The 19933-nt window shown below is 38.7% G+C and overlaps 1 protein-coding gene across 3 annotated transcripts in view; it reads left to right on the forward strand.

The window, feature by feature from the left end:
• abcc8 (ATP-binding cassette, sub-family C (CFTR/MRP), member 8) overlaps nt 1–19933 on the forward strand; it is a 184986-nt gene that overhangs the window by 109975 nt on the left and 55078 nt on the right. For 2 of the 3 annotated variants that reach the window (XM_073049473.1, XM_073049476.1), the window contains 7 exons: nt 42–187; nt 2024–2129; nt 2405–2515; nt 4828–4903; nt 12311–12416; nt 14388–14420; nt 18767–18805. In XM_073049473.1, coding sequence (XP_072905574.1) covers nt 42–187; nt 2024–2129; nt 2405–2515; nt 4828–4903; nt 12311–12416; nt 14388–14420; nt 18767–18805 — 617 coding nt within the window. The remainder of the gene's footprint in view (nt 1–41; nt 188–2023; nt 2130–2404; nt 2516–4827; nt 4904–12310; nt 12417–14387; nt 14421–18766; nt 18806–19933) is intronic. The other variant, XM_073049475.1, reaches the window with a different exon arrangement.

Consider the following 19933-nt stretch of genomic DNA (forward strand, 5'->3'; position numbering starts at 1 on the left):
GTTACAGAGAGTTAACATTTTTATTTCTGATTTACGAATAGACTTTTGTAGTTCACACTCACCTCTACGAGGATGCTGACCTCTCGCCAGCAGTGGCCTTTGCTTCACTCTCTCTTTTCCACATTCTGGTCACACCCCTCTTCTTGCTGTCAAGTGTGGTTCGCTCTACTGTCAAAGCTTTAGTGAGGTAAAATGCAATACAAAGATGATGTTTGATCTTTTGCTCAACTTAATGCCTTTGCAAAACCTAAATACAAACAGGAATAACATTCACATGTGGAAACACAAGCAAGCAACTTGCTTTTGTTGTTGTCTATAGTCATTATTGAATTAGCAAGTTTATACTCAGTTGGACAACTCCCTTATTACCTTAGCATCCACTTATTTTCTTCCTTAAAATCCTCCTTATGTTCAAAAGCAGGAGCTTAGAATGCTAGATAATTTTAGCAGTGCGGGAAAGTTTTGCTAGTTTAAATTGGCACTGAGACAAAGAGGCCAGTCTGGTACTCGGAGGCTGTATGACTCTGAAGTGCCTGGGGATGGCACTGCCACTAGTTATGGCCCATGCAGTTTCATCAAATATTTCTTTATTAAGCTACCTAATCCTATCTTGCTGGTCAGTATTTCCCATGTTCAGCTGAAAGATCCTGAACAGTGAATATGATATTAAAATCAAATAGCACTAATACTGATATTATTGAGAAGTGACTTTAACTTGAAAATAGGCCAGACGTCCTGGTCAACTTCAAGATTAGTCATAATGGAGCTTTGTGGAAACAGAGTAACCTCAAGTTTTCAAGTCAGCTTGTTCCAATCTTTGTCCATACAAAGCATGATGGGGTCTGATAGGATAGTTGGGATAGGATTTGAGTGAAGGGTGAGGAATGTGAGGGGTTTAAAATCATTCCTGGCAATTTTTTTTGTGTTGAGAAATAATCCACAATAGTTTGAAAATAATTTATATTATTTTCAAGTTAAAATAGACAGCTGAGTGTTTTTAACAATGGTGATTAACATTGTCCTGAGTTAAGCGAATGTGATGATTTCCATTGGAAAGTCAAAATTAGAACAAGAGTGAGGTTCAATATAATTGGCATATACTGTGAAATTCGTAGTTTTGCAGCAGCAGTACATTGCAATACATAATAAAAACTGAAATACAGTAAGTATATATATTAAAAAGTTATATGAGTAGTTCAAATAAAGTAGTGACGTATTGTTCATGGGTTCAATGACCATTCAGAAATCTGATGGTAGAGGGGAAGAAGCTGTTCCTGAATTATTGAGTGTGTACCTTCAGACTCCTGTACCTCCTCCCTGATGGTAATAATGAGAAGAAGGCATGTCCTGGATGATGGGGGTCTTTAATGATGGATGCTGCCTTTTTGAGGCATCGTCTCTTGAAGATGTCCTGGATACTATGGAAGCTAGTGCCCGTGATGGAGCTGACTGAGTTTACATATTTTTTGCAGCTTATTTTGATCTTGTGCAGTGTTTTCCCCTCCCCTCCCCACCCCATACCAGACAGTGATACAACCAGTTAGAATGCTCTCCACAGTACATCTATAGAAATTTGCGAGCATCTTTGTGACATACCAAATGTCCTCAAACTCCTAATGAAATACAGCTGCTGTTGTGCATTCTTTGTAACTGTATCAATCTGCTGAGCCCAGGATAGATACTCAGAGGTGTTGACACCCAGGAAGTTGAAATTGCTCACTTTACATTTTAGGAAATATTTCATATCTAGATCTAGCTTGGCCACCCCATCCAGCTGATTGCAATAAAATACACAATTAGGGGACGTAACAGAATGCAGTAAGCACCTGTGGACCTGTACTGAAATATCTATTGGTCCATTAGTGGGGGGGGGGGGGGTTGGGGGAAGCTTTTGAATTCTTTTAGATGTTGGATTATTTGGTTTTACAAGCATGAATGTAAGAAAAAGCAAGGGTATCTTGAATATTTTTTTCATTCTCCATGTTCGTAATTTTGGTGGTAATTCGCTCGCACTTCGTTACAGTGTGCAGAAACTCAGCGAATTCTTCTCCAGTGAAGAAATTGGGGAGGAGCAGAACAGAGTTGTGGTGCATTTGAACACGGAAAATAATAGCAAGTACCAGACCGTAGTGAGTATAAGTTAACATTTCAGCAATGCAACCAGCAAGCTCCTCTGTGCTGTCCATCCCTCTTTTATCATTCCTGCATTTTCACAATCTGCTCTTTGTTTCAAAGGCCCAGTAACTGAAATTCCATCACATTTGTCTTAAAATCATCCATACCGCAATGCATGAGCTGTATAGTTTGTGTTTATAGGTTTCAAGCAATGAGTGTGTATTGATTTAATTAGCACTTCTAATGCAATGAACACTTACACTTCAGTTTTCCACTCACTCCTCCACAGCCCCTTAAAGTTATTAACCGCAAACGGCCCACCAAGGAGGGATGGCAAAAATACGAACCTCAGTCCAGACAGCAAATAAGCAGCACAGAAGGAGATGATGTATTTATAAAGGTGAAATAATTGTCACTTATATCTACTTGTAGAATAGTTATTTTACTTATGCCTTTCTAAATCTTTGCTGGATTTCTGCTGCAGGTTTACTTTAAACAATGCTATAATATATTAGAAATATTTCAATAATATTTTAAACATTATTATTAATGTTGCAATTATCTAATGACATAAATAGATGAGAAAATATTAGCAGCCTTCATTCACAGAATCATGGTGTTGTTAAAGCACGAGAAGATAATGTGGCTCACCAATTTCGTGCTGCAAGTGGCACAATTCAGTGAGATCATAAGTCATGAAATGCATCACAAACTCATTCAAACAACTGAGCCAGTGTTTAAATTAAACTGAAAAGAGTGACTTTCATCAAAGTACTTCCATAGGCATGATTTGTTATCTACTGGGCTGTCTGAGGTCTCATTGACTTCCAGGTAGATACTCCTTTGCATTATTTCCTTGTACTCACTCCCACAAATCCCACACCAAGGGCATCCAATGCCCTCTCTGTATGGTTGCCCTCCCCAATCCCAATTGTCTTTTGGACCTTCCATATCTTTAACCTGTAAGAAGCTTTCTGTGCAATCTTAAACCTACCCCTCCCACAGCCCCTTCCCAAAGTGGCTTTCTGATTGACACTAATCCTGACTCTCCTCTCTCTATGCCCTCTCTAACTGCCCCCCCTTTCCAATTCTCATAAGCTCCCAACACACCATGATCCAAGCTCCATTGACTTGTTCCATGTAACCTTGGACTAAGAGCCCAAAGAAATCGCCTTGACAGGTCTCTGGAGCAACACTGGTATGAGCTTCCCATGGGTTCTTGTTACGGTGCGACCTACTAGGTGCTATGCTATTCCAAGCCTTACTTACTTTATGGGTAATGCAACCAAAGTTTAGAGGTGAAGCACATCAGAAGCTGGCTGCCGGTAGGGAAGGAGAGGGCTGAACTGAGATCAGGGAGGGCAGAGACTGGGATGGAATGGTCATGTCAATCAAACTGATTGATTGCTTGCTCCGTCCAGCCTCACATCACATGATAAACAGTTTTACAAAGTACCAACCACTGCTATGCTCTTGTTACCACTGTGTTCATATGGCATGCCTCATTAAGTTCCTGCTTGATAGTGACTCCACGATATCGATGATGACCGAGCAGTTTTTCAGAATCTGCTGCCATTTTAACTCTTGCCATCCACTAGGCAGTCCAAAATCTGTCCAAATCACGGGGAACCCCACTGGTGCTAATTGGGCCCCGTGTTGAGTACACAAACTGCATGTAATTTGAGTGATCTGCTGGGTACAGTATATCTTGCACTGTGGGACACATCACTCAATAAAATATAGTGGGCAAAATGAAGTGACCTGAGAGGTCAAGTCCTAAAATTATTTGCAGCAAGTGAAGCAAAAATCTGAATCTTCCTTCAACTGCTCAAGAGTAATGTCACCATTGTTCCCACCATCTATTGTACTGCCTGACCTATTTTCTTTACTAACAATGTTCTGATCAGATCCATTTGCAGCATTGAATTGACTTCATGGCCATGATGGGGGGGTGCATGTGGGAGGTGAAGATTCATCTAAAGGAATTAAATTACAAAAAGAAACAGTATGGATAATAACTAGGCTTTAATTCTCTGCATGTTAAGCATAAAAAGGATTAAAGGTTACTGAGCGTACCGATCCTCCAGAGAAAAAAGGAGGAATAATATTTAAAGATGAAAAAATCTGCAGATGCTAGAAACGCAAGCAACATACACAAAATGCTGCAGGAACTCAGCAGGCCAGACAGCAGCTGTGGAAAAGAGTAAACCGTCAACTTTTTGGGCCAAGACCCTTCATCAGGACTGATGAAAGGTCTTGGCCTGAAACGTTGACTGCTCACTCTTTTCCAGGAATAATCTTAAAATTGGAGCAAGTTTTTAAAAAGCAAATAGCTTTTTCTTCACACAGAGTTTATGAAATCGGGTTTTTCTGTCTTTGAAGCTGGATCAATTGAAATATGAAAATTGAAGTTAATAGATTTTTGTGAGGTTAGGTATTGGTTGATGAAACCAGGGGGGTCAACAAAAGGTCCAAATGAAACCTAATTTGATTGAATAGTGGAACTGGTGCTGAAGAGTCTCCTATTTCAGTGTTCTTTGCAGTGAATCAATGCAAGAGTGCTTAAGTATAATAACAGCATGTCAACATGGAAAATGGTGTTGCTGTAATAAGGCCATGTAGGCACAGCTGTTTCAGAAGCACTAATATTGATGTTACCATTCAAATATAATTGTATCTCACAGATCTTTCTATTTTTCTACATGAATGCAGGTGACAAATGGTTTCTTTACCTGGACGTCTGATGGAGCCCCAACGCTGTCTAACATTGATATCAAGATTCCTTATGGTAAGACAAAAAGAGAACTAAATTAATAATGAACTAAAAATGTCTCATTTGTGAACACTGCTTGTTTTGAATAGGATTTTCACCAAACAACCCCTGTTATCAGTGGATAATGTACAATTTATGCTAATCATGGTATTCTTTTTCTTACCTTCCTTTTGAACATTCTGAAGATTTTCTTTTGGGCTGATTAACAAATGAAAGCTATTCCGATATAGTACTCTAAGGTGCTTAGAAAGGGTTAACCAAAATTATTGTACTTTGACTATAATAGTTTTTTGTCGAAAATGGGATATGATGCAAATAATTAAGTTGACCTCTTGGATTGCTGCTGTGTTGTTGGATAATGAATCAGGTTTATTATCACCAGCATCAGTGGTAAAATTTGTTAACCTAGCAGAAGCAGTACAATGATAACATACAAAGAAAATAAATAAGTAAATCAATTATATATGTATATTGAACAGATTAAAAATAGTGCAAAAAACAGAAATAATATATTTTTTAGTAAGTGAGATAGTGTTCATGTGTTCAGTGTCCATTTAGGAATCATATGGCAAAGGGGAAGAAGCTGTTCCTAAATCACTGAGCTTATGATGAAAGGTAAAGCTTCAATATAATTATGGAGAAGGACAGGACTGGACCTAGAGTTGAGATTTTTGATTGGAGAAAGGCTAACTTTGAGGAGATGTGCAGGGATTTAGAGAGAGTGGATTGGGTCAAGTTGTTTTATGGGAAGGATGTAATAGAGAAATGGAGGTCATTTAAGGGTGAAATTATGAGGGTACAGAATCTTTATGTTCCTGTTCGGTTGAAAGGAAAGGTTAAAGGTTTGAAAGCGCCATGGTTTTCAAGGGATATTAGAAACTTGGTTCGAAAAAAGAGGGATGTCTACAATAGATATAGGCAGCATGGAGTAAAGGAATTGCTCGAGGAATATAAAGAATGTAAAAGGAAACTTAAGAAAGAGATTAGAAAAGCTAAAAGAAGTTACGAGTTTGGTTTGGCAAATAAGGTGGAAGTAAATCCGAAAGGCTTTTACAGTTATATTAAAAGCAAGAGGATAGTGAGGGATAAAATTGGTCCCTTAGAGAATCAGGGTGGTCAGCTATGTGTGGAGCCGAGGGAGATGGGAGAGATTTTGAATGATTTCTTCTCTTCGGTATTCACTAAGGAGAAGGATATTGAATTGGGTAAGGTGTGGGAAACAAGTAAGGAAGTTATGGAACCTATGACAATTAAAGAGGTGGAAGTACTGACGCTTTTAAGAAATTTAAAAGTGGATAAATCTCTGGGTCCTGACCGGATATTCCCCAGGACCTTGAGGGAAGTTTGTGTAGAGATAGCAGGAGCTCTGACGGAGATCTTTCAGATGTCATTAGAAACGGGGATTGTGCCGGAGGATTAGCGTATTGCTCATGTGGTTCCATTGTTTAAAAAGGGTTCTAGAAGTAAGCCTGGCAATTATAGACCTGTCAGTTTGACATCAGTGGTGGGTAAATTAATGGAAAGTATTCTTAGAGATAGTATTTATAATTATCTGGATAGACAGGATCTGATTAGGAGTAGCCAGCATGGATTTGTGTGTGGAAGGTCATGTTTGACAAACCTTATTGAATTTTTTGAAGTAGTTACGAGGAATGTTGACGAGGGTAAGGCAGTGGATGTAGTCTATATGGACTTCAGCAAGGCCTTTGACAAAGTTCCACATGGAAGGTTAGTTAAGAAGGTTCAGTCGTTAGGTATTAATGCTGGAGAAATAAAATGGATTCAACAGTGGCTAGATGGGAGATGCCAGAGAGTAGTGGTGGATAATTGTTTATCGGGATGGAGGCCAGTGACTAGCGGGGTGCCTCAGGGATCTGTTTTGGGCCCAATGTTGTTTGTAATATACATAAATGATCTGGATGATGGGGTGGTAAATTGGATTAGTAAGTATGCTGATGATACTAAGGTAGGAGGTGTTGTGGATAATGAGGTGGGTTTTCAAAGCTTGCAGGGAGATTTATGCCGGTTAGAAGAATGGGCTGAACGTTGGCAGATGGAGTTTAATGCTGAGAAGTGCGAGGTTCTACATTTTGGCAGGAATAATCCAAATAGAACATACAGGGAAATGGTAGGGCATTGAGGAATGCAGTGGAACAGAGAGATCTAGGAATAACAGTGCATAGTTCCCTGAAGGTGGAGTCTCATGTAGATAGGGTGGTGAAGAAGGCTTTTGGAACGCTGGCCTTTATAAATCAGAGCATTGAGTACAGAAGTTGGGATGTAATGTTAAAATTGTACAAGGCATTGGTAAGGCCAAATTTGGAATATTGTGTACAGTTCTGGTCACCAAATTATAGGAAAGATATCAATAAATTAGAGAGAGTGCAGAGACGATTTTCTAGGATGTTACCTGGGTTTCAGCACTTAAGTTACAGAGAAAGGTTGAACAAGTTAGGTCTCTATTCATTGGAGCGTAGAAGGTTGAGGGGGGATTTAATCAAGGTATTTAAAATGTTGAGAGGGATAGATAGAGTTGACGTGAATAGGCTGTTTCCATTGAGAGTAGGGGAGATTCAAATGAGAGGACATGATTTGAGAGTTAGGGGGCAAAAGTTTAAGGGAAACATGAGGGGGTATTTCTTTACTCAGAGAGTGCTAGCTGTGTGGAATGAGCTTCCTGTAGAAGTAGTAGAGGCCAGTTCAGTTGTGTCATTTAAGGTAAAATTGGATAGGTATATGGACAGGAAAGGAGTGGAGGGTTATGGGCTGAGTGCGGGTAGGTGGGACTAGGTGAGATTAAGAGTTCGGCACGGACTAGGAGGGCCGGAATGGCCTGTTTCCGTGCTGTGATTGTTATATGGTTATATGGTTTTGCCTTCATGCTTCTGTACCTCCTTTCTGACAGTAACAATGAGAAGAGAGTATGCCCTGGGTGAACCTTTTTAAATGATGGACTACTGGTAGTTTTGTCCAGATAGTAAAAAACCTCTGATGATTCTGGAAATGGTTTTGATCCTTATATATCTGCTGTGTTACATTAGAAAATTTAGTATCATTTTTGAACAGCGTTTATCCCAGTGAAACACTATTTCTACATCACTTGTTAATGGGTGGGGATTACATTTCTAGCTCATATGGCCAGTCAAACCTGTTTTGATACCCAAAGAATTTTCTTTCTTTTCTTTTTAAATCTTTTTATTAATTTTTTATACAAACATAAATGAAACATGAATACAAAGTGTTTGAGAGTACATAATTAATAGTTTAAGTAGACATTCAAATATATAATAATCAATATATATAGTCTCCCAAACTCAAAGTATTTATGAACAAAAGAGACAAAAAGAAAAAAAAACAACCCCAAAAAAAGAGAAAGAAAAAAAAAACTAACCAACATGGGCCATTGCATAATGTTAAGTACATACAGTAGTGCCAATAACTCCGAACCTCCATCCAAATAATTAAGGATAATCAAAGTGAGGTTTAGGAAAAGACAATTTAACTCATATGAAAATGTTGTATAAATGGTCTCCAAGTTTCTTCAAATTTAACTGAAGGATCAAAAACAACACTTCTAATTTTTTCTAAACTCAAACAAGAGATAGTTTGAGGAAACCACTGAAATATAGTTGGAGGATTAATTTCTTTCCAGTTCAATAAAATAGATCTTCTAGCCATTAATGTAACAAATGCAATCATTCGTCGAGATGAAGAGGATAAACGACTATTATCCACCATTGATAAACCAAAAATTGCAGTAAAAGGATGCGGTTGGAAATTGATATTCAGAACTCTTGAAATAATACTGAAAATATCTTTCCAGTAATTTTGAAGAATTTTACTTTTCAAACTTTCCCAGCCCAACTCCATTGATATATGAAGCTATTTCTTTAATGATACTTTTCTTTCATGTTAAGAAAACATCTTTTTAAATTTTATTTTAGAGATGCAGCATGGAATTAGCCCTTACGGCCCTTCAAGCCCTGCCACCCAGCAGTCCATCAATTTAATCCCATTATATGCAAGTTTTCACTGTATTAAATGAAAAAAAGCTCTGATTTTCATCCCAGGTTACTTGACACTAACTTGCATTTGTAAACAATCTCTCCTTTCCATATTTCTTTTGCTGTGGTATTGACTGATATTGTATAGCCACAAGCTATATGAGACTGATTGGAAATCCAGATGTGAATAATTCCAATTATGATTAGTAAATAAAAAGACGATAGGTCCTGCGCACATCCATATCATCTACAGACTGCAGAGATGGGAGGTTAGCTTACTTGATTTTAGTAATTGTTCTCGGCCATGGGACAAAAGCAAGACAGACCACAAGGTATCAGTTTTAACAGGGCACGGCAAGGCGGTAAACAGGCAGCAATAAATGTTATCTTGGAGAATAGAACTGGAGAGTATTTGTTGTTAGTGTCAACGTCTTCCTCAGGTACTCTGAGAAAGAGAAAATACTATCCCCAACCATTCAACAAAAAATTACAAATGGTTTAATGATGGACTGTTTTGATAAATTCAGAGCACAAAGTTAAAAAATCTTGAAAATGGTTTAGTGATTGGTGAACTTGGCCTTCTCTCCTTTGAGCAAAGGAGAATGAGAGGTGACCTGATAGAGGTGTACAAGATGATGAGAGGCATTGATCGTGTGGATAGTCAGAGGCTTTTTCCCCGGGCTAAAATGGTTGCCACAAGAGGACACATGTTTAAGGTGCTGGGGAGTAGGTACAGAAGAGATATCAGGGGTAAGTTTTTTACTCAGAGAGTGGTGAGTGCGTGGAATAGGCTGCCGGCAACGATAGTGAAGGCGGATACGATAGGATCTTTTAAGAGGCTTTTAGATAGGTACATGGAGCTTAGTAAAATAGAGGGCTACAGGTTAGCTTAGTGATTTCTAAGGTAGGGATGTGTGCAGCACAACTTTGTGGGCCAAAGGGCCTGTATTATGCTGTAGGTTATCTATGTTTCTATGACATAACATAAATATGCATGCTACCTTTATTAGGTACACCTGCTTGCTAATGCAAATATCTAATCAGCCAATCATGTGGCAGCAACTCAATGCATAAAAGCATGCAGGCTTGAATAAGAAATTCAGTTGTTGTTCAGACCAAACATCAGAATGGGTAGAGAAAGTGACCTAAGTGAGCTTTTACTGTGGAATGATTGTTGGAATGTTTGAGTATTCAGAAACTCTTGGGATTTTCACATACAGCAGTCTCTTGGGTTTACAGAATATTGTGCGTGCGTGTGTGCGCATGCGCACCCTTAACTCCTGGTGGTCATCGGGGCGCTGTCATGACAAGCTTTTTGCACCGATCTTTTTTGGTGATTGCTCATTGTACGGCGAGTCTTGGGCAACTGAAACCTGGCAGAGCCCATCCCTCTCCAGGTTTTTTATATGGTATGATACACAAAATACATCCAGTGAGGGAGGGGCAGTTCTGTGGGTGAAAAGGCTTTGTTAATAAGAGGGGTCAGAGGAGAATGACCAGACTGGTTCAAGGTGACAGGAAGGCAACAATAACTCAAATAACCATGTGTTACAACAATGTTGTGCAGAAGCACATCTCTGAACCTTGAAGTGGATGGGAGATAGCAGCAGAAGACCACAGCACACAGGAGGTACCTAACAAAGTGGGTACATAGTTTATGTGTGGAATGTGAGGTATTTTATATCAAAATTAGAACACATCACCAAAATAACATAACAAGAGATATACCTGTGGCTTAGACAATAGATTGGCAAAAGATAAAATCAGAGAAGTGACTTATAAATGTGGCTGAAAAGTTGGTGTGAGGGTTTTTATATTAAAGAGACACTGGCACCAATAGCAGGACAAGTTTTGTTAAAAATTATTTCACTTGAACTAGACTAAAAGTCTTAGTGAATCAGACAACTAGAGCTGTAAATTAACTAGCCTGATGAGGGGAACTCAGATAGTTAAAGAGATAGAGGACATCTACTTTCCAGGATAGAAAAATGAGATATGATAACCAGAGTCTGTGAAGGAAGGGCAATGAAAGCTTACACTCAGTGGCCACTTTATTAGGTACAGGAAGTAGATAATAAATTGGCCACTAAGTGTAACTCAAGTTAGCGTCAGGACAGGATAAAATGTTTAGGAACATCCAATTTGAAAGCTCTTTATCTGAAACATGATAAGTAAATTAATGTCACAGGTAGAGATAAACAGGTATGATCCAATAACCAAGACAGAGATATATGTTTGAAAAGTGACCAACCATAGAAGCTAAATATTTCAGGATATTTGACTTCTAGAAGAGACGTGAAATGGAAAAGGAGGGCACTTGGCCTTAACATAAAAAAATGAAATAAAGTTAATGAAGAAAGAAATCTTCGTGCAAAAAACGACAAAAGAGAATCAGCTTTGATGAGGAGCAGACACCGCCTGGAGATGAAAACGTTAGTGGGAGTCGTATAAAGACTGTCAAACAGTAACAGAAATACTAGGCATACTAAAATTAGACAAATTAGGGGGATGTGTAACAAGAACATTTAATGATCACCGCCTCTTTGGCTTACAGAAAGATTGAGTAAACCAAGTTAGAAGTGATAGTGTGAATAGCATTTTCATGAGTGTATAGAGGTTGTATTTTTCTTGATTAGTATATTATGTGAAAGGAATCAGTAATGCTCAGATAGGGAACAGTGACCATAATAGATAAAAGAAATTGAATTAGCACATTTCAGCCTGTAAGGCACCAATTTAAATCAGAATAAGGGTAACTATGAAGGCAAGAAGGAAAGGCTGGTTATGACACTAAAAAGCAAGAGTTGTACAACATTTAAGGGTGTACAACTGAATTTCCAAGTAAAAACAGAAAATGTCCAACTGTAGTTCAGCAGTTTATGACAGCAATGCCGAAGATGTAACTGAAGAAGCAGTAAGCCTGATTGGAGTGATTTCAGAATTCAGCAAAGGACAACCAATGCACTGAACAGAAGCACATTGCTTCTAGAATGTTCCCCACAGGCTGGAATGTAGTAAGTGTAATCCCACTATTAAAGACAACAGAACTTTAGATCAGCTGGCTTGATGGGAGTAGTAGGGAAATCTCTTATGTACTGAAGGAATAATAGCAGGATTGCACAAAATCAACATAGATTTATGAAAGGGAAATCATGACTGATAAATCTGTTGGAATTTCTTGTCATTTGTAACTACTAAAATAAACAAGGGAAAACCATTGGATTTGGTGTATTTGGACTTTCAAATGGCATTTGATAAAGTAACACATAAGATTTTTGTCTGTAAATTTAATTCTTGAATAGGAGCTAAAGCTGATAATCCATGCTCATTACTGTTCACAAACAATTCAAGCAATAATAAATCCCAGAGTGACGTGCCAGCCATGTGAAGCTGAAAAAGCTCCTGTTTTATTTTCCAGGGCAGCTAACCATGATAGTTGGTCAGGTTGGATGTGGCAAATCTTCCCTGCTCTTGGCAATTCTCGGAGAAATGCAGAAAAATTCTGGAAATGTGTACTGGAACAGGTAATGATCCTCTTGGAAACTCTTAGAATAAGTTCTAAATTTTAAAGAAAAGGTTTTCTGTAATACATTGAATCAGCCATTGGTGTGAGCTTCATGGCCGTTTTAAAGATCATTATACTCCAGTAGTACTCTTGTATTGCTATACAAATTTACATTCCTTAGAAATGACAATCCCATGATACAATTTTTAGCAAAACTGGAAGATAACAATTATAATCGCTGACACCTTACTCATATTCCTTTATGTCCTTGGAGATATTAGAATGCAAGTGAACAAAGTTCCAAGCTTGCTCTGGACATAAAACATCTTTACAAGGTACCTTTATTCATTACAGCATCTTTGAGATGCAGTGTTAAATAAAGAACCTGTCTACTTTCTGAGCTAAATTGCATGATTTAAACTGCAACGTTGACATGAAAAGGCATTTGATACATTTACTTATTTCAGAGTCGTTTTGGGATGTTGCTGTAAACATATTGCATGCTATAGTAGTAACTGTATATCAATAATCAAGTTCAAATTTATTATCATTCTACCGTACACATGTATACTGCCAAACAAAACAATGTTCCTCCAGACCAAGGTGCACAACGCAGAACTACATATAACTCACACACAACACATAAAGTAGTATTACTACTAGTAAATTAACAAATAATAAGGTGCCTTTGCAACACAAGTTAAAAAGTAAACAGTATAACGCTATTGGTGCATCATGCGTGATGAGACCTGGGTGGTGGCAGGACAAATCTTTATTTGGCTGCAGAAATACCAAAGTTTTGAATGACATTAGTTAAAAGCGACTCATTGTGCATGAATAGCACAGTGGTACAGCAGTCAATGTTGCTCAGCTCAAGTGTCCCAGGTACGATCCTAACTTCATGTATGGAGTTTTCAGAAGTACCTCTCTGAGACCACTTGGATTTCTCTCGGTGCACCATTTTCCTTCCACATACCAGTAATTGGTAACTGTAAATTGACAATTCTGTCAGTGGGTGTCAGGAGATCAGTTATAGAACATAAAGCATAGGACTGTATAGTACAGGAGCTTGCCACTATGGTGTGCCGAACCAATTAAATTAGTAATCAAATGGACAAACAAACTAAGCCCCTCTGCCTACACAATGCCCATATCCTAACATTTTCCTCACGTTCTTGTGCCTGTCTAAATGACTCGTGTATCTGCCTGTACCACCCCTCCAGGCAGTGCATTCCAGTTGTCCACCACTTTCTGGGTAAAATCTTTGTCCCTCTTAACTTAAATGTATGCCATTTTGCAGTAGACATTTCAACCTGGGAAAAATATTGTCTGTCTGCTCTGTGCCTCTCATAATCCTATAAAGCTCTATCAGATCTCCCCTCAGCTTCCACCACTCCAGAGAAAATAACCCAAGCTTTTCCAATCTCCCATTATAGCACATGCTCTCTAATCCAGGAAGCATCCTGACAAACCTGATCATCACCCTCTCCAAAGCCTTGACATCTTGTGCGACCAGAACTTAGGCTATAGTTAGGCTGCATTTGGCATATTTCATAGTTTTATAAAGTTGTAACTTAACTTACTGACTTTTGAACTCAGTGCCTCAACTCAAGAAGGCAACCATGCCATATGCCTTCTTAACCATCCTATCAATCTGCATAGTCACCTCCAACATGCTATGTACTTGGACCCCAAGATCCCTCTGCTCATCAACACTGTTAAAGGTCTTGCCTTAAGTTGGTGGGTGGGAAGGGGAGGGGAGAGTTGAAAGTGATGTGATAGTGGTAAGGTTGCATTCAGATAAGTGATAGAAATGCTGTAAGAGCTGGCACAGTCTCCTTCTGTTTAAAAAAAAAACATATGACCAAATGCAATATAAGTGTGATTGATGTGGACGGATAAAACGGGTGGCATGAACTTGGTGGGCCCAAGGGTCAATTGCCTCTTTCCTTTATCAACTATTCTTATTTTCTTCCAATTCATTTTCCAGAAGTTCTGATGCTGAATCAACAGAAGAAGGCAGGTATGGTTTCCAGTACCGGTCATCTTACTTAACCATCAAAATTTAGAGTCTTGATAGAACTGCAGATACTGTGGCTGCAAGGGAAGCCAGGATGGTGTGTTGTCTCCCAGATGCTAGGGTCTAGGATGTCTCAGAGTGGCTGCAGAAGATTCTCAAAAGAGAAGGTGAGCAGCCGGAGATCGAGGTGCACATTGGCACCAATGACATAAATAGAAAGGGGGAAGAGGTTTTGCACAGTGAGTACAGAGAATCAGGGAAGCAGCTGAAGAGCAGGACCTCTGGATTACTCCCACTGCCCTGTGCTAGTCAGAGGAGGAATATGATGATAGTACAGTTGAATGAGTGGCTGAGGAAGTAATGCAGAAGGCAGAGTTTCAGATATATTGATCATTGGGATCTCTTCTCGGGAAGGTATGACCTGTACAAAAAAGACAGGTTACACCTGAACTGTGGGGGACTAATGTTCTTGCAGCGGGTTTGCTAATGCTGTTGAGGAGGATTTAAATTAAGTTGGTGAGGGATGCAAACTAGAATGATAGGGCTTGTATACAAGAACATGTAGTGTCTAGTGAGACTGTGAGGAAGAGGAGGATAATGGGGCAAAATTGCAGTCAGTGAAATGAGGTCAAATGTAACATGGGGACAAAATCAGAAAGAGTGATGAATACAGGACTGAAGCTGTTATATTTGATTGCACACAATATATCGAATTAGATAAATTATCTTTTAGCACAGTTAGAAATTGGTAGGTATGATGTTGTGGACGTGTCTAAAAGAAGATCATTGTTGGGAGCTTAACACTTGAGGATATACATTGTTTTGAAAGGACAGGTATGTAGGTAAAAGGAGGGCATATAGTGTAAGAAAAAAATGGGAAGTTAGAGGATTAAGAAGTTTTTAAATACCAACAGAAGGCAACTTCAAAAATATAAAAAGAGAAAAGATGAAATATGAAGGTAAGCTAGCCAATAATATAAAAGAGGATACCAAAAGTTTTCTCAAATATATATAGAATAAACACAAGAATGAATATTGGACCGCTGGAAATGATGCTGGAGATGTAGTAATAGGGGACAAAGAAATGCTGACATACTTAATAAGTATTTTGCCTTGATCACTGTGGAGGACACTAACAATATGTCAGAAACACCAGTTGACAGCCTTTAGCTCACCTATTCTGATTGGCCACCAGTGTTCCATAGGGGTCAGCATTGGGACTGCTTCTTTTCACGTTATATGTCAGTGATTTGGATGCCGGAATTGATAGCTTTGTGGCCAAGTTTGTAGACAATACAAAGTTAAGTGGAAGGGCAGGTAATGATGAGGAAGTATGGAGTCTCCAGAAGGACATGGACAGATTGGGAGAATGGGCAAAGAAATGGCAGATGGAAGATAGTGTAGGAAAGTGGTTGGTCATCCACTTTGGTAGAAGGTCATAGACTATTTTCTAAATGGGGAGAAAACTCAATTATCAAAGTCCAAAGGGACATGGAAGTCCCTGTATAGGCTTCTCTAAGGGTTGCTTGCAGGTTGAGTCAATGGTAAGGTTGACAAATGCAATTTTACATTAATTTCAAGAGTACTGAAATGTATGAGCATGGATTTAATACTGAGACTTTATAAGGGATTGGTCAGACTACACTTGGTCTCCTTATCTAAGAAAAAATGTGCTGGCGTAGGAGAGGTGTCAAGACGAGGTTGTGGAGGCCAAATCACTGAGTTTACTTAAAGCAGATGTTGATAGGTTCTTGGTTAGTCAGGGCATCAAAGGATACAGGTCAAAGCCAGGAGAATGGGTTTGAGAGGGATTAAAAAAATCAGTCATGATGGAATGTCAGAGCCTATTCAATGGGCCAAGTGGCCTAATTCTGCTCCTAAATCTTAAGGTATTATGGTCTAATTTCCTCAACTTTGCATTGTCCTGTTACAAGTCAAGAATTAGCAAAACAAATCTCATCTATTTTTCAGTTACTCATTCATAAGACTTGACTGGCAAAATTAGCATTTGCTGTTCATATCTAATTGCTCCATATTTGAGGAGTCTATTGACTTTGTGTTTCTATATTTTTTCTCACTTGTATACCTATTAGATTCATCTACATCATCTTTCTCAATCTCTTCATTGTTACTATCTTTAACATTCTGACTCATCTTGAAGGCATGTTTATAAAAACTATTGTAAAGTCTCTCATCTGTGTGAAGCTGGATCCTTCATTGTCTGTTTCAGGGGTAGCAAGACAACTACAGCCATGAAAAACAGCAATTAAAAATAGCTGAATTTCACTTTGCAAGCTATTGACCACATTCTGGCATGCTGGCCTTTATAACAAGAGGAATTGAGTATAGGAATAAAGAAGTCCTTCTGCAGTTGTACAGGGCCCTGGTGAGACCCCACCTGGAGTATTGTGTGCAGTTTTGGTCTCCAAATTTGAGGAAGGACATTCTTGCTATTGAGGGAGTGCAGCGTAGGTTCACAAGGTTAATTCCCGGAATGGCGGGACTGTCATATGTTGAAAGATTGGAGCGACTGGGCTTGTATACACTGGAATTTAGAAGGATGAGAGGGGATCTGATTGAAGCATTTAAGATTATTAAGGGATTGGACGCGCTGGAGGCAGGAAGCATATTCCCGCTGATGGGTGAGTCCAGAACTAGAGGCCACAGTTTAAGAATAAGGGGTAGGCCATTTACAACAGAGATGCGGAAAAACTTTTTCACCCAGAGAGTGGTGAATATGTGGAATGCTCTGCCCCAGAAGGCAGTGGAGGCCAAGACTCTGGATGCATTCAAGACAGAGTTAGATAGAGCTCTTATAGATAGTGGGGTCAAGGGATATAGGGAGAGGGCAGGAACGGGGTACTGATTGTTTATGATCAGCCATGATCACAGTGAATGGTGGTGCTGGCTAGAAGGGCTGAATGGCCTACTCCTGCACCTACTGTCTATTGTCTATTCTCTTTCGTAAGATGTATCACCATACAATAAAACGTGGCTCTGTAATAACTTACCAATCATTATGTAATGCTAAGTTTATTATTTCAAAGGATGAACTTTGGTTTGATGACTCTTATAAACCTGATCAGTAAGAGTTGAATGAAATGAATTAATTCAATAATAGGATTTTTTTGTAAGTCTTCAAATATTTTAATCTTAGGTTCAATATGCTTTCCATGCAGTTTTCTTACAATGCTCAGTTACCCCAAGCTAATTCAGTTTGCTCTTCTGCTATCATAGTCATCTGCCTCCAGCTTCACTGGAAGGAAATATCAACTATTGACCAATGTTGGAAAACCCTAATGAAAACTGTAACTTAGCACACATCCTTTGAAAATTTCATAAGCAGAACATTAAAAACTTCTGATGGTATCATATCTTGATGACGTATTCTAGAAACACACAAAATGCTGGAGGAACTCAGCAGGCCAGGCAGCATTTGTGGAAAAGATGATACAGTTGCTTTGGACAGTACTGAAGGAGGGTCTTGGCCTGAAATGATGACTGCTTACTCTTTTCCACAGATGCTGCCTGACCTGCTGAGTTCCTCCAATGCTCTGTGTGTGTTGCTTTGGATTTCCAGCATCTGCAGACTTTCTCATGTTTGAAAATATTTTTGAATATTCTTTTACATTTGCACAAAGCCGCAGCTTGCACTGTAAATTTGAAGGGCAGCAGAACAAACTGAAGAGATGGAAAGCAAGAACAAAAGCCACGGAGATATTTATTTATGCATTTTGTGTAGAAAGAGAGTGTGGAACAGGCCCTTGGAGGCACATCTCCCAGCAAGCCACCAATTTAACCCTAGCCTAATCACAGGGCAATTTACAATGACAATAGTATTAACCTACTAACCAGTACGTCTTTGGACTGTGAGAGGAAACTGGAGCACCTGGAGGAAACTCACTTACACATGGGAAGGAATGTACAGACTTGCTTACAGAGGATGCCGGAATTGAACTCTGAAGTCCCATACCCCAATCTGTAATAACATCATACTAACCGCTATACTACTGCGGAGTCCCATTTGAATTAGAAGCATTTATTAATGTTTAGATTGGGATCTTCCATCTTTTTCCAAAACAGTACAGAGAACAAGAAGTGATGATACCATTCAGCTAATGAGTACGAATGACAATCTGTAAAAGGATCAGAAAAATACATAAAAATACATGTTTACATGGAAGTTGTTCTCATTCAATTGAAAGATGCAGATTTTGAATGACCTGCTGTGTATTCTCTGCACTTTTCATTTGTGTCTCCAGATTTCTGAGAATGACCTGAATTAATGGATGCTACACTGTACTAAACAGACATAATACCTTGTCCTCTTTCTCTTTAAAATATTGCAGCGGTACCGAGGAGGACACAGCTGTTGATGTTGAAGTGAGGTACATCAAATCATTCTTTCCCCATCCCTGGAAATCTACTACTTTGCCCGAATTCCTAGTGTTCTTTCACAGTTGCCAATACTAGCAGACTTTGAAGAGTGGTTTCCTGCGTTTATGGTTGCCAACTCAGAACTGACCTGCAGACATACACTTGTTTAAAAATTATTGGCAATAGGGTGAGAAGGTGCTGTTATCCAGCAGGTCATTAAGATCTGTTGGTTTTGTAATTGGCATGCAAAGGCAGTGTGTTGCCAGATTGAACACCTCGGATGACCAACTGTGAGTGGTCATCTGACATGGCCATTCTGTGAGCAGGGTCATTGGAAGTAGGAATGTGTGTGTTTTAATCTCAGGAAAGTTCAACCAGAGTTGGCAATCTGGCTGGAGGCAATCTGGCCAATCTGCTGTTTTCTGGTACTCTCTTTGTATCCTCTAATCACAAGTCTTTTATCAATACTTGCAAGGCAGAACTTCACTCATTCTTTTGCATTCCTTGTGATAACTATATAATATCTCTCATTTTAAGTTATTTATGAACTGTGTTACATTGTTGTATATAGTTTTATACTAAAATATAACAGTGAATTGTTTTATTGATGTAGTGGAGAGAGACAGGAAGACTCCTTCATTATGGTTTTCTTATCTAGTGAAACTTCTTTTGAAACAATATGCTTAACAAATGCATTTTAGCCTTGCTCTCTCATACAATATTTTTACTGCCTGGAGACTTTATTTTCTGATTCAATTTTCTTAGTGTCTTTGTCTAAAAGTACAGAGGAACTAGATTAGAATTAGCACTGCATGTCCATTTTGAAAAAGGCAGCATCTGACTAAATGATTACAGTTGATCAAATTTCTTAATAGTAATAGGTAGAAGTACTGAATAAAAGTATTTTTGGATCACTAAGAATACTTAATTCAAATTTGAAAGATGTAAAATCTTAAAAGCCTCATTAAAATTATCAGCAAATTTCTTTAGGTAAATAGTTTTCACATTTCTATAAAGTATTTGGAATTAAACAACTACCATAATTACATGAGTTTAATATTTGAATCAGTATTGAAAGTACTTTGGATAAATAGATTTGCATAGCACATACTCTAGTTAATGTTTTATCTGGTCCTGTT

This window comes from Hemitrygon akajei, chromosome 6 (assembly GCF_048418815.1).
Source record: "Hemitrygon akajei chromosome 6, sHemAka1.3, whole genome shotgun sequence".
In the NCBI taxonomy this organism is placed as follows: Eukaryota; Metazoa; Chordata; class Chondrichthyes; order Myliobatiformes; family Dasyatidae; genus Hemitrygon; species Hemitrygon akajei.